Raw genomic sequence first — 26,738 nt, forward strand, 5'->3', positions numbered from 1 at the left:
CATTGTATCCCCAGGACAAAGTTAAAATTACTTAGTTTGGTTTTTAGAGCTCTATCATCTGTTCCCAACTTATTTTTCCAACCTCATTTTCCACTACATGCCAGTAGTAGAAAGACAAGGAGAACCAGTCTTGTCTGCTTACTGACCTCTGAATACAGCTTATTCACTCATCTTTGAACCTTTAGATTTCTGTACCTGAGTGCCTTCCTTTATTCTTCTCTATCCAAAATATATTTATCCTTGAAGGTCTAGTTTAGATCCGACCTCTTTGATGATGCATTCCCTAGTCATCTTGTCTCCTGAACTTGAATCTCTCTCATATAAGGAAGAATACCAGGAAGGCAATTAGAATGTGGCATCTTTTTATTCATGTGTGCCTTAGTTATTTTCATGAGTATAACAAGAAAATTGACATTCATATCTAGCAATGTAATTAAATACTCACTTCAGTTATTTTAGATTAGCAATAAGATCTTATATATGACCTGTAATGCTTAATTATCATAGCTCAGTGATTTAGACTTCTGGCATATTTCTGACATGTCACCACAGAATAAACTGGAAATCTAGAGCTGCTAATAAAATTTTACAATCTGTAGTTGTTCCATTGTAATGAGTTTGTCTGTCATTCCTTCCTGATATGTCTCTTGATTTTCTCTGTTAAAGTAAATCTTACTGCTCATTAATTCAGCAAATATATATAAGAGTAAAATAAACAGTTTGTGCCTTCAGGAGCAAAATAATATTGAAATTGTTTTCATTTTCTTTCCATATGTCATAGCTCATGTTAAAGAACTTTTAACTAGATATTACCAATAAACTAATGAATGATAAGCACAGCCTCAGTTTATATTGTAGGACATTTATAACTAATCATTGAATAACAAGAATTTAAGACTCCATATGTATATAAATTTATCTCACATCGTGTTGTAAAAAGCTGATTAGGTGGTTATTTTTATATACTCAGCTCTACGTTGTGTTCATGATTAATTTTAAAGTCCTAAACGCAAGATTTAAAATTTAACAGAGATAAATAGTATTTTATTGGTTTTAGCTTTTTATTCTAGCATGTGGGCATAATTTTGAATCTTGTTTCTGTCATCCATTATATTAGCATCCATCCTATTGTTATGTAATCTTCAGTTTTAGAAGTATGACTGTCTTCGTCCTAGGTGTTATTGAGGAATGTTAAGGTGTTCGCTGAACTTAATTTTTTGAGTTGCCGTATTTTTCAGAAATACTAGAACTAGGGTATGCAGGAGGCCTTGAATGTGTCAAGGACAAAGCTCCTCCCCCTCCTTAAGCTGATAGTATTTGTTGTTTGCATCCCAACTGGACCCCCCCCCCCGTGTGTCCTTGGGAGTCAAAGTAGATGCCAGTCAGTCTGCACCAGACTGGGAAATTGCTTGTGCAGTAGGGATCTTTGTAGATAAGCAGACCATCGTCATATCTTCATGGTGTTGCAGTTCCCAAAGGAAAAGAATGCTGCTTTTGCCACCACCTTGCTCCTCCCCTTTGGGAGTGGTTTTAGTGTTTTCCAACCTTTAATGCACTTTCCCCCTTCTCGAGTCATTCCCTTTTAGGTAAAGATTTATGTTTTTTCCTCCTTCCTTTGTCCTACTGTAATAAATAAGCAGATGTCTGTATAGATTGTAAACTCTTTGGGTTCCACATGCACATTAATTTCTATCATAATAAACCTAGTTTTCATATAAGTTTCATGAAGTTGTGACTCCCTGTTGACACTATGCACTGAACATAGCCAATTGTGAGCACTATGCATGCATATAGTTTTCATCGCTGTCCGTGAAAATGTTGAATACAATAATTCCATGGACAAAGAGCCCAGTGGCCAGCTACTAAAGATTTCTTTCTAGATTAATATTAAAACATTAATCAAAACTCTTTGGTTGCCATTGTTACTTGCCTATAGCTACATCTAACTCTTGAAATTTCAGTCTATACTTGTCCCGGAACATATGTCTTAATATAGACTTAGGAATGTTTGGAATAACTAGGTATAATATAAGGAAAGGTAGAACAAACAAGACAGAAAACTAAGCCAGCTTTATTGAAGGGATATACTTACAGTATGAAGAGCAGTCAAGGAGAATTGTGGAAACAGGTCAGAATTGCTGTGTCCCTGGGTGGAATTTAGAGTACCTCCCTGGGACCCCTGTGGGCATTCCTTCTCCTTCCCTCCATTCCACCCACAGGAAAGTTTGGTGGGTTTTATAGAGTTCTTATCTGAGTCTAGCACAATCAGGCATTGAGGATAGGAAGCCCAGAGCTTGCTGATCAAAGTTCAGCGTCCTTGGGGTTTCTTTGTTTACTGTATTTTTTACAACCTATTGAGAATTTTTTTTTAAGCCATCTTACTGAACTCAAGATAATTCTAAATCTTCAGAATTCCTGTTATCTGAATTTCTAGTTGCTCTTTCAGAAAAGGGGAAAATAATAATAATTAGCATTTACATGGAGATTTAAGGTTTGCAAAGTCTTTTTACAAATATTATTTCATTTTGTCTCACAACAACCCTAGGGGGCAGGTGCTATTATTCTCATTTTACCCATGAGGAAACTGAGGCTGACAAGTTAGGTACCTTGCATAGTATCTTAGGCCAGGTTTTAACTTCGGTGTTCCTGACTCCAGATATTGTGCTGGATCTATTTCACCACTTGTGTATTTAAACTAGATTAGTTTGCATGACTTGTTCTTGGTTAACCTAGGAATCACACTTTTCTTCTAATTGTCCACAAATTTCCATTCTAGAATTTTAAGCCTTACCTGGTTCCCCCTTAATGCTACTGCACAATTCTTTGCATGTTGTCTGCTCTAGTAGATTGTGAGCCCCTGAACGGCAAGGATTGTTCTTGACTTTGTATCTCCATTGCTTAACACAGTACTTGCAATATAGTAGGCATCTAATAAATTCTTGTTCACTTGACTTTCTCAGAGACTGACTGTAAGCTATAAGTCAGTGTTCTCCATTATTCATCTTTTTCCTTAAATTAAGACATTTGCCCACATCAGTATCTTAATGAAGGTGTATGAACTTGGATAGGAAAAAAATTGCATGTTTATTTCAATATAAATTATTTATTTCCTTTGTAATACTGTGGTTTTATTTTATACATTTAAAAACATCATTCTGAGAAGAGATTCATAGGCTTCCCCAGACTAGGTTCCTTGACGCACACAAAAAGATTAAGAACCCATGTCTTAGACTCATTCTTCATAGTTTCAGAAAAATTGTCAATGATTTTGTGATATCTGTAAGTTATTTTAATATCCTGGAATGTAATTATTCTAAGCCTACAGACTTGTACTGTGCCCACAGGGGGTCCCAGCTAGGTACTCTAATAACATGTGATACAAAACAACATAGATAACTACTTTGCCCTTAGATCTCATCTTAACCCCCATCCATTTTAGTTTTCAAATGGAAGACCTGGGCCCAAATCCTGCCTCAGAAATTTATCCAGCTATGGTGGGCAAATCACTTAAATTCCCCAAAACTCAATTTCCTAATCCCCAAAATGGAGATGACACGTGATACTTTTAGTTCTTGCATCACAGGGTTTTTATGAGGATCAAATGTAGGGAAAAATTTTACATTTTAAAATGATATATAAATGCCAGTCGTTATGATCATTGATCTCTTTAGAAAAGCAGTTCTTGGGGCAGGTAGGTGGCTCAGTGGATAGAGCACCGGCCCTGGATTCAGGAGGACCTTCGTTCAAATCCGGCCTCAGACACATAGCTTTGTGACCCTGGGCATGTCACTTAACCCCATTGGCTAGCCAAAAAAAAAAAAAAGAAAGAAAGAAAAGAAAAGAAAAGGGGTTCTTAACCTTTTTTTTGTGTCCTGGACCCCTTTGACAGTTTTTGAAGCCTATGGATCCCTTTTTAGAATAAGGTTTTTAAATGGATAAAATAAAATACATAGGGTTACAAAGGAAACAAATTATATTAAAATGCTGTTATCAAAAAATATTTTTTAAAGTTTGCAGACCTCAGGTTAAGAACTCCTCCTTAAAATCATGCACAGAATTTTAGAGTTCAGAGGAACCAAAAGAGTTTCCCTGACTTGGATATGTGATTTTTAGGAATAAGAATTTTTTCCCTGTTTTTATAACAAAAAATAACACAGAAAACTATTTAATTCCAGACATCAAATCTGATTTTCCATTGTAATTTAGACAATTCTTAATAGAAGACATTTTTAGCTCTTAATGTCCTTTCCTAATTTTGAATTTCAAACAACCAAACTAATAGAGATCTAGTGCTATCATAGCAGAGCTTCACAATGGTTTTTTATCTCCTATCACTAGTCTCCAAACTTTTGATTTTGTATCCCATCAATAAAAATTTGGGAGTATGTATCAGTATATACCCCCAAATGTATTATTTATGGTACATACTTATTTATGTATTCATTTGTAGATTAAGTATTTATAGATTATTTAATTTATAGATTTTATTTATACATTGTTTATAGATTTATTTTATGAAGTATGTACTATTATACTAATAATTATGTGCATTATAAAACTCATAAAAATAGAAATTAAGAAGGATGAAATAAAAATGAAATGATATTTGGTCCCTAAAAGTCAGTAGTGGCCACTGGAGTTTATGGAGTAGAAGCATGACATCATCAAACCAGCATTGTAGTAAGATGACTGTGAAAGCTATGGAGAAAGGCTTGAGACAAGGGGATCAATTAGGAGACTGTTGTATACTGGAGGCTGTGGAAAGTGGGGAGTCAAAGATGACATGGAGGATGTAAGAAACTGGCTTACTAGAAGGATGGCGGTACCTTGCATATTAATAGGTAGGTTAGAAGATAGCTGGGTTTGGGTGGAAGCTAATGTAATGATATCTATGATCCTGATCACAATCCATCATGCCAGTTCACTGTGTGTGACTCTGTCCTATCCAGAATGGAAAAGGGGAGGCAGGCCTATTACTCACAGGTCATTGTCCCCAAGAATAGAACATGCTCTCTGTGGTGTGATGTAAAAGGTCAATGGGTGGGGACAGAGTTTTCTTATTGGGATCTGTGCAGATTAGTTTAGGTTTTGACTACCCTGGTGGCCAGTGCCAGTTTCAGAGGATAGGAGCTTGCGTAGGAGGAAGAGGGAAGGAGTAGTGGGGGATAAGGTTAGGTGTGGTTGTATTTATGACTAGTGTAGTAATTAGTTATTCGGGAAGGGAAGATATAACCTGTCTTCCCACCCTGTGATTTATCACACACCCCTTTGTGTCAGGCCTTAGGCTGTGGGGGGTGTCTTGTTGGTCTTCAGTGCAACTTTGGAGACCACTGTCCCATGTGAAAAAAGTGGCTATTTCTTTTCATTGCATGAAAGAGAAACTATTTGAAGGGGTGAGGAAATATTTGCATTAAATATCACTGATAAAAATCTGATATCCAGGATACATAAAAAATTAACACAAATGAGACTGAGACTAAATTTATGAGTAGATAAGTGGTAAAAGGAAGTGAACCATTTTCAACAGAATTTCAGACCACAAATGTCCACACAGAAATATGCTTCAGATCACTCATAATATACATTACAATATTCTGGAGATCATAGAACTTATCCCAGATTTTAATTTATACTCTGCAAATAATCGAAGTTGACCAAAAACATAAGAAAAGGTTGGAGGGGACTGTGGGAAGACAGACATACCAGTCAGTGTGTCTAACCAGTCTAGAAAGGAGTTTGGAATTGTGAGAAAAGTGACTAAGTTGTTTATACTCTTTGACTCAGCCATCCTACTTGTGGGCATTTTTTCAAGAGGGTAGAAATAGAAAGGTCTAACGCATACTAAAAATGACCATAGCAACACTTTTAGTGGTAGTAAAATCTTGGAAACAAAGACAGGTGACTATTGATTCCAGAAGGGTTGGTTTAAACCCAGCCAACCCTAATTTATAATTTTTCTTAGGTATTGCTAATATTTCATTTAAAACTTTGACATCAGTGTTCGTTTGGGGATATTGGTTTGTCTATAATTTTCTTTCTCTGCTATGTCTCTCCCAGGTTCATATATTAAGACCATAGTTTTGTGTCATAGAAAGATTGGATGAGTACCTCCTTTTCTTATATTAAAAAAGGCAGCTAATTGGCACAGTAGATGGAGCCTTGGACCAGAGTCAGGAAGACCTGAGTTCAAATCTAACCTCAGGCACATCCTAGCTGTGTCACCCTGGACAAGTCACTTGACTTCTGTCTGCTTCAGCTTCCTCATCCGTAAAATTCGAATAATGAAGAGTACCTGCCCTTCAGGATTGGTATGAAGATAAAATGAGATATTTTGTAAAATACTTTGCACTCAAAGTGCTTTGCAAATTTTAAAGTGCTATATAAATGCCAACTGTTATTATTAGCAGTTTATTTAATATTGGAAATAATTATTCTTTAAATGTTTGAAAGAATTCATTTGTAAAATACATCTGCTCTTGGGAATTTCCCTCCCCCCTTTGGGAGTTCATTTATGGTATTTGTACCATCAATTAATTAGTATGCCTTTATTAAATACCTTCTATGGGCTAGGCATTAAACAAAAGACAGAAGTACTGAAGTACCTTCCCTCAAGCATCTTATGCTCAATCAGGGGAAACAGCTTTTAAATATAAAGTATATACACAATAAATACATAAATGTAAAGGAATTTTGGTGGGAGAGGCACTAGCAGTTGGAGGGTGTGGATAAACTTCACCTTACCTCTTGATAATAATTCCATTCCCCAAAATAGAAAAAAAAATCTCAGCCCAGAATAATTCTGATACTGTTCCATGTTTTACTTTCAGATTAACGTCTTGGGTATTATTTTTTGGTGTCTACTCTTCATTAGTCATCAGACAGAAGAGTTTTCATTACCTATTGCCAGATATAGTAATGGCATCTCAAAGATAAAGTTTTAATATAGGTGTAAATTTTGAAGGGTAGTGTTTTTGGGGGCAGGGGAGTCTTATGACTTATTTTTAGTGTTTGCCACTTTGCTATCATAAAAATTTGGAAGAATGTATCTTCAAAAGAAAAGAGTGTTTTAAAGTTGTTCAATTTGATTCTCTGACTCAGAGGCTCATGTGGCATAAAATCTGAGAGGTCTCAACAATATTGAATTAAGATTGATCTCCTCTTTATCTAAAGTTCAAATCTCCTCCAGCACCTAGTGCTCCACCCACAATCATCACTTAATGGGTAATATTGTGGTGGTGGCATTGGTTATTACTGCAGTGATAATGGCTTTACCTATTAAGTACTTGAACTCAAAATGCAAATCTCGGTGGTATAATCTGTTCTAACATTTACTATGGTCAAGGTTTATATAAACATATTTTTTCCTTTAAGTCACAATATTTATCACCAAAGTCATAAGGGCACATTTCTTTTGCTCATTCACTGAAATAGAAGATTATAGGCAACTGTACTTTAAAAAATTTCTCAATGTATTAAATTAAATATAATTGTATTATATCAAAACACTTTGTATACACTGCAACATTCTTGATACGCTAATATGATTTTATGAAGTACCTTAAACGGTACTTCAAATATTAATGCTGCATCTCATTCGTGTTCTAATATCTAAACTCAGACTTGACTTTCCTTGCTTTATGTTATACTGACAAATATGAAATGTAAAGTTTCTAAACAATATTGGCTGATAAGTAAAAATCACAAAACAGTAAAGTTAAATGTTTCTATTTAACTTGAATAAGTTCACGTCAAAAACAGCTGGCAGGCATTTTAAAAGAAAATTTTAGGATAAAAGTTGAAACATTTTTAACAATTCAGAAAACTAGGGTTAATCTTATTCTTCTGGCTCTTGTTTATGTAAGGCCTCACAATCTTTTTTGTTTTATTGATGATGGACATGGTAAGATAAGGTGGTGAGGAAAAGAAATTCTTATCGATCTCTAAGTAAACCAAAAGAGAACATCTCAGCCCCACTGAGCACTCTTGATAGCCTGTAGTGTGGCAGCCTCAGCTCTATAATGGCACTATTCATGTCCCACAGTTGTGTGCACCACCCTTTCCAGAAATTTAACCCATTAAATACTTTCTTCGCGTTTCCCCTATCCTTGTACTGACCTTTCAAGGAAGGCTTCACATCTGAAAGAAAGTATACTGCAGAATTTGGTGAATTGCATAAAACTTTAAAAATGAAGACAAATTTCTGCAGGATAAATGGTATACTACCTTCTTCAAACTCCATTTTATGTCTTTCTGTGATTTAACTTCATAAGAAGATATAATGAATTCAATCAGTCACATTATTAAGTGTCTACTTTGTCCCAGGCCTTGCGCTAAGCACTGGAGATATAAAGAAAAGTAAGACAGTGCCTGCTTTCAAGGAGCTCACATCTAATAGGGAAATAACATATAACCAAGTATGAATAAACAAATCATCTCTAAGATAAATAGGCATGGGAATTAAGAGTGACTGGGAAAGGCTTCCTGTAGGAAGGTGGATTTTTAAGCTGGGACTTGATGGAAGCCAGGATGCGGAAATGAGGAAGGAGAACGGCTAGTGAAAATGCCCAGAACTGGCTACTGGAGTGTCCTGTAGGAGGAGGCTAGGTTATGAAAGGCTTTGAATGCCAGACAGAAGATTCGGCTAGGGTTTTTTTTTTTTTAAACAGAGTCATTGCCTCCTAGATTTAGAAGCCATTTTATCTTGTTGAACCCCCTCATTTTACAGATGAAGAAAGTGAAGCCTAGATGGGTTCAGTGGGTGGCAGAGTTCTCTGACTCCAAATTCAACCAGCATTCTGTTCACTGAACCAAACATTGAAATTTTGTAGAGCAAAAATGTTTTCATTATTTCATAAATTCTTAGAGAGTAAGGAACATGATATTCTATGCCATGGGTGTCAAATGCAACACTCTTGATAGAGGTAGGAACTAGATTAAATATAATGGGGATTATTTAATTAAATAGATAAAAATACATTAAAATATTGATAACACTACATTTTAAAACTTAAGTCAGTATGTGGCCACAGAGATGTTTATATATAGTTTAATGACCCCATTTCTATTTGAGTTTGACACCACCATTCTACATCATTAACAGTTTTTGTTGCCTAAAATGTAGCTATAATTTAAAATTCAGAGGTTGGATTGTATAAATCACAGCCTCTAGCAATTGTACAATATAGTGGGATCTGTAGTCCACATTTAAAAGCAAAAAGTCATCTCAAGTGTGTGTGGAGCTTTTATTTTTAGACAAGCGTGTATACTAAATGTGTCACATACTAGGTTATAAATAATGTTCTCATATTTAACCCATTATTAAAGCAGCTGTCTTTTACATAAGCTGATATTCTCTTTGAAATCCTTGAATATTGAATTTGACTAAGGTCTAAAATAATGAAAATATCTATCATTAAATGAATATTTTAAATAACCAATGCATCATCTCAAAATCTCAGATTTGGAGAGGGCCTCAGAACCCATCTAGATCAGTCAATAAGCTGAACTTCTCTAAAATATCACCAAGCATCATCATTCAACCTTTGCTTGAAATCCTCTTAGGAGGGAGTCCCTACCTCTTGGATCAGCCCATTTGACATTTGTGCAACTCTGTTTATTTGGTGGTAGATTCATTAAGGGGGGACTGGTGGCAGTGGTGGTAACTGAGTGCATATATTTAGTGTAGCGTAGATTTTCTGGAAAGACTTTCTGATAACAGAATTTATCCAAGCCTGAGAAGGTATTTATTAAATTAAAGTACATTAAAAATGTAGCTATGACCAATAACAAGATAACCACCTAGCTGTTAATAAATTTCTATTATAACAGCATTTGTTGCTCTTGATATTTTTTCCAAGTAAGTTTATAGTAACTCATTGTTTTGTTTTTTTACCATCACAATCTAAAATATAATTCTTGAAATACTACGATAAGTTCCTGTTTGGGGCCTAAAATCAAGGCAGCTTTATGAATGTACACATAGGACAAAGACTAGATTCACTGTGGTTTTGAATATAACAATTTATTCACTCATTCTTTTTTTTTATTTGAGTAGTTAGCACTAACCTATTTCTGCTGTATAGATTGATTCATGTTACTTTCCAAAACACTTTATAAATCCAACTAATTGACTCTCAGGAAAAAAAAAGAGCAAGAAAATGGAGCTCTAGGCTTCTGGGTTTGGATTGAAGTAAAGGCCAAAGGACCAATAGCTATAAACAAGGTTTACCTTTTCTTCTCACAAGCCATGTAGCCACAAGTTGATATTCTTCATTACAATTAAATTGCAAAGAACTCTCAACATTTGTTTGACTCTAGGTCTTCAACTATGATTTTTCTTTGTGAAAGCTACAAGAAGAATGGTGAAGAACATAAGAGAAAAGTGTCTCTATTTTTAAAGGAACGACTCTCTCCATTCTCCAAACCCATTTGGAGTTGCATTTTGAGATCAAAGAAGCTGAAAGAAATATTGCCTTGACATGTTTCAGGCAGCTGGTGCACGATCTGCATTCAGCAAGTTAGGATTTGTGTTTTATTTTAAATTGTAGGCTTGAAGTCTGCAGAAACTGCAGACTGAAAAAAAAAACCCTTCCACTTAGCTATTTTCAATTTAAAATAGCTCTAATGCTCATCAGAATGGCAAATTCTACCAGAAATTAATTTATTCCCCCTTCTCCTGGATCTATTTCTCACCCCCAAGTTGTATCTTTTAAATAACTAATTTTTAAAGCTTTTGCAAATTGTTACATCTTATCGTTTAGCCCAAAGCCACTTTTGAACTCCTCAACTGATATGTCATCTGAATTGCTAGAATTTTATACCGTTAAGTAAGAATGGACTATATATAAAGCTTTTCTTTAGGCCATTGATTTTGAAATGCGGAAGGGAAGGTATCAGGCCAGTTAAAGTCTATAAAACATATGATGGGACGGTTTTGTTGCATGGAATGCTAAAAATTTTGCAGACATTAACCCAGACAGTAGGATACATTTCTATACTTAATTTTTTCAAGTTTGGAAGAAAAGATTGGCAACATCCTGGTTCTTTTCTTTTAGCCAGACTTCTAAAATATCTTCAAATACTTTTGATTTCAGTAGAATTTTAAGATGTGGATTATTTTGTAAGGAGTAATGTCTTTTGAACTTAGAAATAAAACTAGGAAGCAAAAAGATCTGAAAATTTGATGGCAAGTGGGAAAATTGGACTTGTATTCCAATCAAATTTCCTTAATTTCCCAAACATTATTGTGGACAGATGACCACATTAATGGATTCTTTTTTCATTATTTATATCAAATTCTATACACTTCAAATAGTATGAAGCTTGTGTGTTAATTTATATTTCTGGGTTCTTTATGACACATAAGTATTAGTCACATCTAAAAAGATGTATCTGCAATCAAATTTAAGAAAAAGCACACCTAAGGCACCTCGGAGTCAACATGTCCAATATTAAGATCATCATTCTTTCCCCCCAAACCCACTCCTTTTCCTGATTACCCTATTTATATCATGGGCACCATCATCCTTTCCTGAACCCAAGTTTTCAACATAGGGATCTTACTTAATTCTCCACTCTCATTCACTCACCATATCTAACCAATTGCCAAATATTATTCTACCTGTACAACCCTTCACTCATTCACCCCTTTCTCTCCACTCACATCACAGTCATCCCAGCTTGGGCCCCAGTTAACTCTTTACTAGATTATTATAAAAGCTTCAAGGAACTCAAAACTACCTTATTAAGGTTTGGTGATTAATGCTAAGTGAGTTACATCCTCAGTACTGCCTAGGCATCTATGTTTTTAACTCAATATAAGATGAATTCTAAACTTTCTAAGTTTTTATACAGATAGCATTTTTATGATATCAAGGTTTTGTGACAATGTTAGTTCTTTTCGGAGGTTTAAGATTAGTTTATATTAGGATCTCATTCAGATTATTCTATTTGTAAGAGAAAATCATCTGCAAAATAGTTTCTTTCTATATAGGGCATTATTTTCTTGACTTGTTTTTTGTTTTGTTTTGTTTTGTTAATTTTTATTTTTTTGGCTAGGCAATGGGGTTAAGTGACTTGCCCAGGGTCACACAGCTAGTAAGTGTTATGTGCCTGAGGCCGGATTTGAACTCGGATCCTCCTTAAATCCAGGGCGGGTGCTCTATCCACTGTAGACTTCTTTAGGGCCTAGGAGAAGCTCTAGAAAGGTCTTACTAATGTCTGTTATTAAAGTTGAAAAAAATTATGCCTTAAGTTTACCCTGATTTTTTTGTAGCAAGTTGGACACTGAATAAGATACTGAATTATTTTTCTATAGGTATTTCAGTTATTTAATAAATCATTTATAGGAAAACTATAACAGTATAAGAACTTTGCATATGAAATCATAGTTTAAGGAAAGCATAAACCAGAAAGAAACTATTACATTTATATAAACATCCTAGGTATAAAACAGAGCAATTAAAATCAAAGAATTAAATCTCCAGACTGATAATTTCAAGCAGAATGCTTTTTTTTTTGCTAGAATATTAATTGATGAGAGGCAGTGTTACAGTAGTGAATAGAAAGTCAGCCCCAGAATAGGGAGACCCCTGGGGTTCAAGTCTAGTCTCTGACACATACTTTCTGTGTGACCTAGGGAAAGTTAATTAACTTCTCAATGTAATTGGCCTTCCTAATGCCAGTCTCCCTCACTCCCCAGTCCCATCTTCTACATGACTACAAAATAATATTTCTAAACAGAGATCTAATGTCTCCATTCAATACCTTCTCTATTCAAGAAGCTTCCCAATGTATTGAGCCACTCCCTATCAAATTGCTGAAAAGGAGCTGAATTGCCATTGATGGGAAGTTTCCATACCAAAGCAATCACAGGTCCGATCCCTATTCCTTATTAAGGGGTATGGATCACAGAATTGGAGAGTCAGATGGGAACTAGTTCAATCCATATCCAAAAAGATACCCATCATAGCATACCTGAGGAGATGCCAATCAACAAGTATTTACTAGAGCCAACCATGTTGGCTAATAACAGATACTGTACTAGATGCTGGATATACATATACAAATACAAAAATAAAATAATCCCTTTGCCCATAAGGAGGTTATGTTAAATTAGATGGGGAAAACTATATGTACAAGTTAAAATGCAAGGCAATTGGAGGGAAGGCAGAAGGGAAGGAAGCTTTAGCAGCTGAGGAGAGTCACAGTCTTTGTTGATCTCAAGGTGGAAGATGGTGCCTCAACTGAGGGAAATGAAAGATTCTAAAAGGTACAGGAGAGAAAGGAGTATTTTCCAGGCACAGGAGACAGCTTATAGATGGGATCAGTGATAGGAGCTTGTAATACTATATGTGAAGGGCCACAAGTAGCCCAGTTTAGACGGACCACAAAAGAGTTAGGAGCAGGAATGTATGTGTCTGGAAAGCTGGGCTGGAGTTAGATTCCTAAAGACTTTAAATGTGAAGCAGAGGCATTTGCATTTTTGTAGTGAAACTATTCAGAATAGAGATGCTTATAGAATCTATAATTGAATAATTCTTGAAACTTTTTTAGCTATACCCAGTTGTATTGGTTAATCCCCAAATTTTATGTGTGTGCATCTGTATAGGTATATAAATGTATATATAGCACTTTAGCAATCACAAATTTTCTTTCTAAAATTTAGTGTCGAGGCTGAGTGGCAGTCTTTATAGAATTTTTTATTGTTTACTAATAATAAAGGTAATGTGACATCAAAAAATAAATCTTTTGGGAGGTAATTGTTTTTCTAAAAAGATTACAGAGGAATTTTAAAACAAAATATCAGTGTTTTCTTTTGAAGATATTTGAGAGAAATGTAAACCTTTTAAAAGAGATTCTTTATGAAATAGATTTAAAATGAGTCTCATAAGACAACTACATTTTTAGGGGCAGCTAGGTGGCGCAGTAGATAGAACACCAGCCCTGAAGTCAGGAGGACCTGAGTTGAAATCTGGCCTCAGACCAAACACTTGACACTTACTAGCTGTGTGACCCTGGGCAAGTCACTTAACCCCAATTGCCAAAAAAAAAAAAAGACTACTACATTTTTACTTCTTTAAAAATGGTCTTAAATGTCAAAATATTTGGGGCACATTTAAAATGAACAAAGTTGAACAGTTTATTGTTTTTGGTAAATGAAAATTGTCATAATGGTTGTGACTAAATTTATTACATGATTGAATTAAGCCTTCATATGATTGCTTTTTACTGTAAAATAGCCTTTTAAAAAAAGATTTTGTTTTTCCTTTCAGATAAATTTACGACTCATCTTAGTGAGTGGGAAAACTAAAGAATTCCTGTTTTCTCCTAATGATTCAGCAGCAGATATTGCAAAGCATGTATACGACAATTGGCCAATGGGTGAGTAGCCTTTTCTCATGATGAATGTTAGATTATATGTTTTTTATAATTTAGAATAACTGGGATCATAAGACTTATGTTGGATGAGCTGATCTCTAAAGTTTTTTGCATGTCTAAATCATGTGATTCTATGTCCATTTTCAAAGGTAGTGTCACTTTAAGGGAACTGAAATAACAATGATGGCCATAAAATTCCTTTTTCTGATGAGCCCTAAGAGCTTCACAACGTAATTTGGAGTAAAAATGACCTTATCTCATAAACCTCCATTTGGAGTTCCCCTACCTTAATCAGATCTGTAACTTTGCTTTTTTGCTTTATCCTTAGAACTGGTGTTAGACGATAGCCTCTAGCCCAGAAACAGAGGTCCTAAATCACTAGCTAACCAAAGCCTGTGGCAGCCTCATCAGTTTGTTTGTTTGTTTGTTTTTGTCGTTTTTTTTGTTTTTTGGTGAGTCAGTCAGGGTTAAGTGACTTGCCCAGGGTCACACAGCTAATAAGTGTCTAGTGTCTGAGGCCGGATTTGATCATGTATCTGAGACCGGATTTGAATGTCCCATCAGTCTTTAGGAGTTGAAGCAACTCCCAAAGGATCTTGTCAGAATCTCTTTGAAGTTGGTCTTTTTTCATTCCGCTTCCTCTTGTTGATGCTATTAGTTATGGTAGCACAACCAGAATGAGTAACAGTCTTGTTCAACCTTACAACTAGAAACTAAGAAGCCTTTCGTGTTCAATCTGTACTTTCTATGTACGGGAAAGATATTTATTAAGTCTCTCTTTTTGTACTTTTTTGTTTTGTGAGAAGAGTTTTCTTCTCTCCCTGTGGAAAATGGCCATTGAGGTAGTTGTCACTTTTTAAAAAATAAATACCAAGACATAGCAAAAAAAGAAAAGAAAATGTAAATAAAAGCAGAATACTTTTTTAAAAATTGGAGCAAATTGATCCTTTCCGTTATATACTATTCAAAGCTATTTTTCGAAGGCCATTTATAGTTACAGGTTAATAAAACCTTTTCAGTCTGCTGAGTAATGAGGTCAGGAAATCTGATAGTTTCTCCTTTGTGTTTTTAAACAGCCAGTTTGAAGCAGCCCACTTCTTAAAATAAAACTAAAACCTCTCTTTGGCACAAAATCTCCATTTTCTGTTAAATTTTTTCTGTAGATCTCTTCCACCTCTGAGATTCTCTTTGCAATGTGTCTCTAGTCTGACTAGCCTCTTTCTTCTGGACTTTTCTAAGCCATTTTTATATGAGAGACTGAGTAATATGACATTTTTAGCTGATTTAATTTAGTTTCATGAGCAAAAGCTAGTAAATGACTTTGAAAAATGGGATTTTTAAGGGCAAAACTAGAACCACTTCTGTATGTAAAAATTAATCACTACTTTGTCCCTCTGCGTGTAATCTGTAGGTGCATGTTGGTCCCAGAATTCAAGCAGTTTTGTCAGTGACAAAATTTGCAACTCACTAAAACAACTTTAAGCATAGGGCTTTTGGAAGGCAGGGGCAGGAGGAATATATGTGATTGGAAAGTAGGTAGAATTGGAGCCAAAGAGGTGTTGTTGTGTTTTTTGGGTGTGAAGAAATCAGAGTTAAGTGACTTGCCCTGGATCACACAGCTAGTAAGTGTCAAGTTTCTGAAGCCAAATTTGAATTCAGGTCCTTCTGACTCCAGGGCCAGTTCTCTATCCACTGTGCCACCTATCTACCCCTGGAGTCAATGAGGTTTTGAAAGAATGAGGCTGAGCAAAATTAAAAGACAAATAATTTAAGAGAAATCATATGAAGTATGAAGAAGAGACTTAGGAAAATATTTTGTCATCTTTTTAAAGTCTGCCCAGCCACTTGTCCAAGCAACTCTGCAAGGAACCCTTGTGTTATGTGTACATAACTTATTCCTGGATGAATTTAACTATCTTCTTCAAAAACCTGCTCTTTTCTTTTACTTTCCTTATTTCTTCTAATGTCAACACCATTTCCCTAAATCTTAACTTCTCCCTGACCCTGATATCCAAACTGACAATCAGATTTGTCTATTCTGCCTTTGAAATGTTCTTCCAGCCCCTTCCTTTCCATTTCCTCAGTCACCAGCCTAGTTTAGGTCCTCATTTTACTTCTTTTCATGTCTGTTGCACTGACTTGCTAATTGTCTCCTTTCCTCCAATTCATTCTGTACTTTGCTGCCAGAAGAGTCTTACTAAAGTATAGCTGTGATCAGAGCATCGCCCTGTTATATACCTTCCATGGCTCCACGTTGCCTAACACGTTGCCTAAATACAGCCTGAAATTCAAAAGCTTCCACAGACTGGTCCTAAAACTGCCTTTCTGTCTTTAACTCCCAGTACTTTCTTTCAGCATCTTCTTCTCTAGACAGAGGAACAGCTTTGACTAGGCTTTTTCTTTTGCTTGAAATGTCATCACCTTCCTCCTAAATCTCATTGTTGATAACTTTTAAGATCTATCTCAGGTTCTAGCTTCTCCATGAAGCCTTCTCTAATCCTGATTCACCTCAGGCAAAAATCTCTACTTCAAAGAAAGGAAAGATTACTTCTGTCTACCTGCCTCTCATATTGATCATGTTGAGGACCTAAGTTTATAAATCATGAATTGTGCTATACAATTGTGAGCTATTATTATTTTTTGGGTTGCTAGTATCTGGCCTGGAGTCAGGAAGACTCATGTTTCTAGGTTCAGATCTGGCCTCAGACACTTAAACTTTGCTCATCTGTAAAATGAATTGGCAAAGGAAATGGCAACCTCCCCCCCGAAAAAAAGCCCCAAATGGCATCATGAAGAGTCAGGCATGACTGAACAGCAAAATTTATTGCTATTATTTGTATCCCTCTTTTGGCACTTGTCACATTCTACCTTGTTTTCACAATTATTTGTGTACATATTTTATCTCTTTTGGGGGGTGAGAGAAATAGATGCTTTATTTACCTTAATAGTTTCTAGACATTTGGTACAATGAGTATCTCCAAGACTTGCCTTTTTCCCTATCAGAATTTGGATCAATGACCTTTGGATTTAGAATAATTTTGTTAATGATGGAAGCAATAGACCTTATATTTCATTAGGTCACATCATTTAAACAGATTGTGGCTAAGTCACTAGGGACCACAATTAGAGCTTTCAAAATTTTTAGGAGTATTGGAGAGATTAACTTTTTGTTATAATTTTGTATAGCTTTCCTGTTCTTTTTAGTTATTACAGTGATACATCTTTATGAAAACCATTGAGTAATAATTCCTTATATTTGTATAATACCTTGGATCTAGAAAGCATTTTCACATGCTAGCATATTTGATCATGTGCAAAGCACTGTGCTACTCCAGAGAGAGAGAGAGAGAGAGAGAGAGAGAGAGATGCTTTCCCTGTTGAAATAGAGCTTATGGGGTCTTATACTCATATGTAAGTGACAATAATGAGGAATAGAACAGGATGGGTGTAATAGAGGTACCAAAAAGTGTTATGTAAAGTCCAAGGAAGAAAAGATCAAACAAAAAAAGGTAATCTCCATATTACCTGTCTTAGACTGTATTGAGAGGAGAAAGGAGTAAATCTTTTTCATTAATAATTATGTTTGATCCAAGTAATGTTAAAATTAGTTTGTTTGTTTTTTCCCAGCAATTCTTGACATGTGGCCAAGGAAGCTATTTTGAGGATTTGCTGCAAATAGTCTCTAGAGTAGATAAACCACACATCAGTAAGTGAGAGTGTTGATGCCACACTAAACTTTACAAAGTATTTGATTCCCATCCTTTCCTTTTCACTTTGACCCACCAGGTAGAATCTGATACACACACATACACACACACACACACACACACACACACACACACACACACACACACACGTGTAAATATGAAGTAATTTCAGGAAGGTGAGGAGAGGAATGGGAAACACCTTCCATGAGGAAGCTTTGAAGGAAGAGGAGATTTCTATGAGGATAGGAGAAGGAGGGAGCTCATCTCTTAGATCTGTTTACTTGTATTCTGACCCAGTAACATTCATAACAGTAAGCACAAAAATAGGAATTTTTTAAAAAAATCCAAATTCAGATAAGCCTATCTTGTCTAATATAAGAGATGGTTCATAATAGAATAATATATTTTTCTTAGTAGTTTGTGAGTCAGTTGCTGATATTGAAAATACTGTGATTTTTATCAGTGTGCAAAAATTGGGATGGGATATTCACAATAAAGTCAGTCCTACCACTTTGAAACAGTTTGTAAGCCTACAGTTACAGGACAGCATCAGGACTTAAGCCAGAAATAGAGTAGCTTTTTCTGTGAAGGGCTGCTGAAAGAGTCCACCAAGGTCCATAGATCTGTAAAACAACCACCACCAATGGCAGGTTTGTTGTTGAGTTGTTGTCCACCCCATCCATTCTTCCCAGAGAAACATAAAATAATTCCACTTATTTCTTAGGTTAAGAACAGGGAACTTAGAAGAGCACTATATTGTCTTAATGGAGAGCAAGTTAAATAGTGAAACAGAAAGACGGCTTCAGAGAAATACATTGAGTCAGAAGAGGAGGGACAGACTTGAGCAGATGAGAAAGAGAGAGGCCATAGTCTTCTGGCAGCCCAGCTTCACCTTTACCTTGTAGACCCAGGATGATCACAATCTGTTTCCTGTGGGAAAATGGGCCCCACTGGAATACCATGTTTAGCTCATCTCTGAGAGGCATTGATGCACTACCCAAGTGCTTTCTATGTTTTCTCAATCTGCTTATGAGCTCTAAAGTGCTGAGGGTTTTCTGTATTTGTCTATAGACTTTTTTTGAGTTCTTTGCCTCTTCTGCATCATTCTTTATTGTAGTATTGTAGTATCTTGAATATGTGTATAGGAGCTGGAAATCCCCTTTATCCATATATGTGAAAACCTAGACGTGAGATGTACCTAATTCATATTTGGAGATTCTCTAGAGTAAATCTATGTAGGGCAAAGAGCTAAAACAGAAACTGACTTTCATGGGTCAAGCTCTAGGATCAGTCATTTTAAAAGCTCAGAGCCACAGAGACACATTGTTTTTCCTACAATGCAATAATTTTTCCATTGCAATTCTGTGTCATGGTTTATTTACCTACCGCCTAATCAATGGATGGATATCTTCTTTATTTTTCTATCTTAGGAGGTGCTGTTGCTATGAATATTTCAGTATATAGTGGATTTTTCGCCCTCATGTCTTTGATCTCCTTGAGGGTCATGCAATGTATTTACTTTTCTCATTGTTTTCCAGACTGGTTGGATCAATTCCTATTTCTATCATCAGCATATTAGATTGCCTGTCTTCCTTTAGCCCTTCTAGCCTTTAATTATTTCTGTCTTTTGTCATCTTTTTCCAATTTGCTGAGTATAAGCTAAAACCTCAGAAATGTCTTAATATGTACTTCTCTGATTGTTAGTGATACACTGTATGTGACATTAGACTTTTCCTTGTTGCATCTTGCCAAGTTTGAAACTGCATCAGAAAAATACAATACTCCCTACCTATCTTTTGGAATTCATATGACTAATTCTCTGGTTTCTTTTCAGACTGGGAAGAAGAACAGGTTAGCAGTCCAAGCATTCTTCGACTTATTTATCAAGGACGATTTCTACATGGAAATGTGACACTAGGAGGTAATGGGATCATTTTTGTTAAAAGGAATTAACTGTTGAGTGGTAGGATTTGTTTGTGGGTTCTTTTAGGTTACTTTCTGTTTGTTTTTGATATGGTTCTTAATATTTAATATTTTGCTAAACCTAAGTATTTAACCTCTTATGAATCAGACTCCTTTCTGTTGTAGTTAGAAGGCTGTGTGGCATAATTGGAAAACTGTCATTTGAGAGGAACACAAATTATGTCAGGGCATCCCAATTTTGTTGAAGTATTTTTGGTAATTTGTTGGAATAGTAATACTGTGGTTATGATCTGATAAGAAACAACTTAAAAATAATAATGGAAGGCCAGTCTGTCTCTAGGGTAGAGCTCTCGTGAGGAGCAAAAATTGATAGGGTTTTGCAACTGTTTGTAGAAATGTAGCTTAAGGGTGCCCCCTTGTGGTTCCTGTTTTCTGTAATTAGGTTTCGTTTTTGTTTTAAATATTTAAATCATCAAATAATTGAATTTTAAAACTGGAGGCGACCTTAGTGATCATCTCGTCCATCTCTCTCATTTTGCAGATTAGAAAACTCACCTCTTGAAGTAGATTAACTTTCCCAAAGTCTGTAAATAGTAGGTGGTAGGGCAGAGCTGGAATCCCACTCACAACATGCTACCTCTCAGTAATATATTAGACACATTCTTAATTTGTATTTAACTATAGGATTTCTGTGTCCATATCAGTTTCTATATTATTTATTTGAATTTAACCTAATTGCTGTGTCCCACAGTTTATATGCACTTCATGAGCATTTATAAAGTACTTACTATGTGCAAGGCACTGCGATAGGCACCAAATACAAAATATAAGAAGATTAATCTCTCAATATACTTATATTCTGCTGGTTAAAGTGAATTATTTAGTGATGAAGATAGGCTTCTAGACTCCCAAAGTCAGTCATAAACCTGCAATATGAATGAATTACTGGACTCAGACTGAGTAAAATGGAAAAAAAAAGCAATGGGAGTTTCCTCCTGTATACTTTCCCCAAGCTGGGCTTTTTGGCACTTTCCTGATTCTCCTTCTGTTTCTGACTGTTCTTTCTCATTCTCTTCCACTGACTCATCATCACTATCACGCTGTCTAATTGCGGGGCCCCCAAGGCTCTGTCCTAGGTTGTCTTCTTGACTCCTGCCACACTCTCTTTTGGTAAACTCATTATCCCCTCAGTGCATTCTCTATACATCCAGCCTTGGTCTGCCCCCTGAACTTCAGTCTCTCATCACCAATTGCCTATGAGATATTTTAAACTGGATGTTCTACAGACATCTTACGCTCCACATGGCCAAAACCAGACTCATGATCTTTATGCCTAAATCTTCATCTCTTCCAAACTTCCCTGTTTCTGTCAAAGGTACCACCATCTGTGGAGTCTCCAGGTCCTTAAGCTTGGCATTATCTTAGAATCTTCACTTTCCCTTCAGTTGCTGAATCTTGCCTTTTCTATCTTTACATTATTTCTCACTTTTGAACTATTCTCTCCACTCACGTAGCTTCCACTGCAGTTTTCATCCTTATCACCTCTCACCCAGATTATTGAGACAGCCTTTAAATTGATCTCCCTGACTCTGGTTACTCCAGTCCATCTTCCACGTTGTTGCCACGATCATTTTCCTTAAATATGGGTCTGACCATGTGACTTCCCACTCAGGCAGATCAGACAGCTAGCTCCCTGTTGCCTCGATGAGCTTTTAGAGCTTTTTACAACCTAGTTTTATTACTGAATGATGATCTTAACCTCATTCATAGATAGTGAAGAGAAATCAGAAACTGAAAAATGGCCATAGAAGTAAATGAGCGTTATGATTGTTGGAAACACCAATGCAGAAAGCCAGATTCACTCCATGTTTGTGATATTATCCACAGAATAGCGAAGTAATTTACTGTGAAAACTTGAAGAACCTGCAAAACTTTTTATGAGTGGTGCCAGAACAGTGATTTTTTTTAAACCTACCTTGTTAGAAGAATGGTTGTAAGGGAGGAAAGATTAAAATGAAGTTTCTGCATCATTTATTTTGGTTTATGAAAATCAGTTTGGTCCAGTGATTGTTTGGATTTTTAGCTTGTAATCAGAGAAACAAATGTATCCCAATTATATTGCCTAACATTTTTCCTAATTTAGGGGAAAAAGGTTCTCAGTTGTTGCTTTCCCCTTTAAAAACAAGTATATGGCTAAGCTTATCTGACATGAGCCAAATCAAATGAGGTAATCTGTGTGAAATAAGTAGCTTTAAAAAGTTATATAAATGTAGCAGATGTTGATTTAAAAAAAAGCTATGAATTCTACCTTTAATGTCCGTAGTTTTATAGTTCTAGTAAGTAAAAACTTATTTTCTCATGAGATTAACCAATAGTTGTTAAAAGATAGGTCTCACTTAGGTATTGTAGTTTGAAAGTCAAGCATGGAACTGTTAACATGTAAGACTTGTTCAGCACCTTTGGGTTTTCAAAATAATTAGATATTACCCTTTAAATAATAGACTATAAGCTCCACAAGAAAAAGGAAAATATCCACACAGTTCTAGCACAGTGCCTTGTATATTAGATGTTAAGTAAATATTTATTGAGAATGAGTGAGTGAGATAATTTTTCTTGTTTGTTGGTTATGAGACTATATTTCATTTTTAAATTGTGATCTTTTAAATATTTGAAATTCTATTGTGTGGAAGTACAGTCATCTTATCAAAGCTTAGTAAAAGGCATTTATCTAATTAAAAAGATAGTTTCAATTCTCTTTAGCCAAAAAAAAAATGTATTTTTAACAAATTACTCTGTTTTCACACAGCATTAAAACTTCCTTTTGGCAAAACAACAGTGATGCATTTGGTGGCTCGAGAGACATTGCCAGAACCAAATTCTCAAGGTAAGCTGTGAGGGTCTAACTATAGTCACGTGGGCAAGCATTCAAAGATATCATGGCTTTCCTTGGACTTTCCAAGGGAAAGATTAGGAAATCTTCAGTTTATGAATAGTTTTTGTCAAGCAACTAATCAGACATTCTGGGACATGCTAGTATTTTTTCAAAAGCATTTATGATAGTTCTTTAGTACATATAAATTGTTGTTCATTCGTTTTTCAGTCAGTGTCCAACTCTTCGTGATCCTATTTGGGGTTTACTTAGCAAAGATACTGGAGTGATTTGCCATTTCCTTTGCATTTTACAGATGAGGAAACTGAGGCAAACAGGGTTAAATGACTTGCCCAGTGTCACATACTTAGTAAGTGTCTGAGGCTTGATTTGAGCTCATAACGATGAGTCTTCCTGACTCCAGGCCTGACATTCTAGCTACTGTGCCATGGAGTTTCCCAATACATATAAATACAGAATTTAAAAGTTGTGTTAGGTTGATTGCTATATGTACCTTGGATGTGGTTTTGTTTTGTTTTATTTTAACCAGTTTCTAGCTTGTAAATAGGTCTTCTGCTCATTTTCCATAGGTCAGAGGAACCGTGAAAAGACTGGAGAAAGCAATTGTTGTGTGATCCTGTAAACACTGATGTTTCTGCTAAGTGTGGTGTAATATATAAGTCTTTGTCTTTCATGCTGCTGGGATAGAAGAGATCCGACATTGCTTCAGACATGCTTAGGAACAGTCTGTCTGTAAATCCATGGAACTGAAATATTACATGAACACTGTTGTTGCATTCTCTCTTGCAAGAAGAGATTCAAGAACATTTTCACTATGATTTTTAATTTCTAGTTATTTTTATGTTGAGCAATCTTATAATTCATTGATTTTTGAATGCAGTCAGTCCAGGAAAACAAAAAGTTAACATGTTATCTTCCAGAGCAGAAACCATTTTGCTGCCATAAAAAAATCTTCATCCAGAGAACTAATAAATCAAGCGTTCCAAATGCAATTTGCACTAAAAATGGTTGACATTATTTCATTATTTTCATCAATAGAATTTGTAACTCTGTCCATGACACCTAGAAATAATCTACTATAAATTCCATACTGGAAAAACACTCAGCAATTAATAATGTTTGTTAATGGCCAACTCTTTTTTTTCTTTTTAACAGAAAAGGGGCAGGAGAAAAATGGAAAATAAACTAAACTGTTCAGTGAATTCTACCAAAGTTAACCTTGGTAGTAACACTGGCATAGGATACTAACCAAACTGAGTGTGACTCTATTTTAACTGCAACAAATGAAAAAACAATGTGCCTGCTATTTAAAGCACTCTGCAGAGGGCTGTTTAATTGTTTTCATTATGGTGTGCACTCTTTGGTCATGCAGTAGTTGAGTGCTTGTTCATACAGCACAAATAGGGCAAAGAGTGTGTTTCCTAGCCTTAATATGGGAGGGGTAATTTCCTGTAGTCCATAGGCTTTTATTATTGTGCATAACTATTAGAAAACCTCATCTCCTGATCAATTTTATGTATTTGAATATCAACAAATTGATGGTTTTTTTCCAGTAATCTTTTCTCATCTGTACGTTAGTGTCCAATGTCATGCTTACTCATTAGACATTTCAAACAAATTCTTAATATTAAAAAAAAACCAATCTCTTTTCCATAGTACTAGTTTTGTTTATGTAATCTGCATTTGGTATTAGTGCTTGCAATTGTATTAAAATCAAAAGCTGATTTTTTAAGGCATACATGATTTAAAGTGATGCCATTCTTTTGTTTCATACCAATAATTTAAAAGCTGATATGCTCAAGAAATTTGCACAGCACTAAAGCATGAGCTAGTTTCATCTAAATCTGTAAAAATATAAAAGATTTTATATTTTTTCACTGGGAAGAAATTCTTCCTGGGTGAAATTACAAATATGTGTAGAATATATTTAATAAAAATCTTATAAAATACTTAACTATAGAATTTAAATATAGATTGGCGTGTAGTATAATAGAACAATATTCCATATAAATAGCTTTAGCCTTCACAGAAATTAAAGTCACAGGCTGACATTGTGTTCTGTATTTAATAAGTGTCCACAGCCCTTAAATATACATGTAAACGTTTCCAGATGGTCAACATCATTTAAATGTAATCAGGTTATTTTATTCATTGTTATCGCTTTGATGAAAAGGCTTTATATGCAGTAGATCTACAAAAATATTGTTCATACTGATCAGAATTAAATTTGTATAGAGCAGAGTTTTAAAACAAATTGTAAATAGTACTAAACATTTTCTTCCTGCAACCTGTACTGATAAAATCCTTCTGTAAACTAAATAAAAGAATATTGTAGTGCATTTGGGTGGTAATTTTAGAGGTCCTTGATTAGATCAATAATTGGTTAAACAGTTCTCATCATGGTTAAAACTATGTTTTCTATTGGTATTTTCTTCTGAATCTTGTTTTTTAAATTACTTAATATAATATTATTTAGTTTGTGATGTGTTCCCAATGTATTTCTTTGGTATTTAATCTGATTTATTTCTGCACAGTCACTACAGTGAAAAAGTTTATGTAGTCTGTGCTCTCATTAAAAATATTATATTCATAGATACTAAATATTTATACTCTTTTTTTTTTAAACTATAGCTTGCACAAGACTCCTATCAATGTGGCCTAAAGAACAATAATCAGACAGGTTACTTGGTTAGGCAAAGTGTCCCATTCATGACTTTTGTTGGACTATTGCAATAGTCTCCTAACAGATCTTCTTGCCTCCATTCTCTCCCTACTATAATTTATACTTAATTGTATAGCTGGTCTAATCTTTATTATAAATTATGTCTTGATAACTCCTCTTGTGTCTATACCTCTACCTCCTACTCTATATAATTCATTCTTAATACTGCACCTAATCCAATCTTCTTAATGTAAATATAGTCCTCCAAACAGTCTTCTGTGGTCAGTCTTCATTGTTTCCATATTGGTTGATCCTTTGCCTGGCATTCGAGGACTGCCATAGTCTGGCACCACTATACCATTACAGCTGAACATCGAATGCAGACCCTTTCCCCTCTCCGACCAAACTGGACTACTCATTGTCTCTCAGACAGTCAGGCACTTTTCTGCCTCTGTACTTTTCTCAAGCTTTGCCCTAGGTTGTAATGTCTTGTCTGTTCTTATTCAATTTTTGAATTTCTGCCTGTCCTTTAAAGTGCAGCTCAAATGCCTCCTCCATGAAATTTGTTTCCCTAACCCTCCCTCCTCCAGTCTTTAAAGCCATCCTCACAAAGAACTTTGTTTTGCCACCTCTCTAATGCACTTATGTTTTATTTTGTATTGTTTTTAATCTGTATTTGTATATTTCTCCTCCCTCCCATAAGACTAAGCTCCCTAAGGGCAAAATGTTGTATCTTCTTTAGCACTTAAAACAATGGTCTGCAAACATTAGGCACTTAATGTTTGTTGAACTGGAACTCACTAGTTATTTAGAAATTGCTGGGACAGCTAGGTGGTGCAGTGGATAGAGTACTGGCACTTTAGTCTGGTCTCAGACCAAACACTTGACCCTAGGCAAGTCACTTAACCCCAATTGCCCCCCAAAAAAATTTGCTAAATAGGATAAAGAAATTAATTAATAGAAAAAGAATTAGCATACTGAGATTTAAATAATAGGTATGCTAAATGAACAAACTTCCATAGTTATTAAAGTACCCACTTTGTGCAGATCAGTGTACTGAGAAAGAGGAGAGATGTATTAGTTGAATAAGACATGGAGCCTGCTTTCACCGAGTTTACAATATTAATGGGAAGATGCAACACGTACATAACTGCAACGCAGAACTATGTTCCTCATT

General features: G+C 35.3%; 1 protein-coding gene across 1 annotated transcript in view; it reads left to right on the forward strand.

Moving 5' to 3' along the window:
* Positions 1 to 25,238, forward strand: part of UBL3 (ubiquitin like 3) — a 90,176-nt gene extending 64,938 nt beyond the window's left edge. The window contains exons 2-5 of the mRNA XM_020997200.2: positions 14,274 to 14,382; positions 19,921 to 20,007; positions 22,816 to 22,893; positions 23,469 to 25,238. Coding sequence (XP_020852859.1) covers positions 14,274 to 14,382; positions 19,921 to 20,007; positions 22,816 to 22,893; positions 23,469 to 23,521 — 327 coding nt within the window. The 3' untranslated portion in view covers positions 23,522 to 25,238. The remainder of the gene's footprint in view (positions 1 to 14,273; positions 14,383 to 19,920; positions 20,008 to 22,815; positions 22,894 to 23,468) is intronic.
* Positions 25,239 to 26,738: the final 1,500 nt, after the last annotated feature.

The sequence above is a fragment of the Phascolarctos cinereus genome, unplaced genomic scaffold (assembly GCF_003287225.1).
Source record: "Phascolarctos cinereus isolate Bilbo 61053 unplaced genomic scaffold, phaCin_HiC Scaffold_726;HRSCAF=1367, whole genome shotgun sequence".
Classification (NCBI taxonomy): Eukaryota; Metazoa; Chordata; class Mammalia; order Diprotodontia; family Phascolarctidae; genus Phascolarctos; species Phascolarctos cinereus.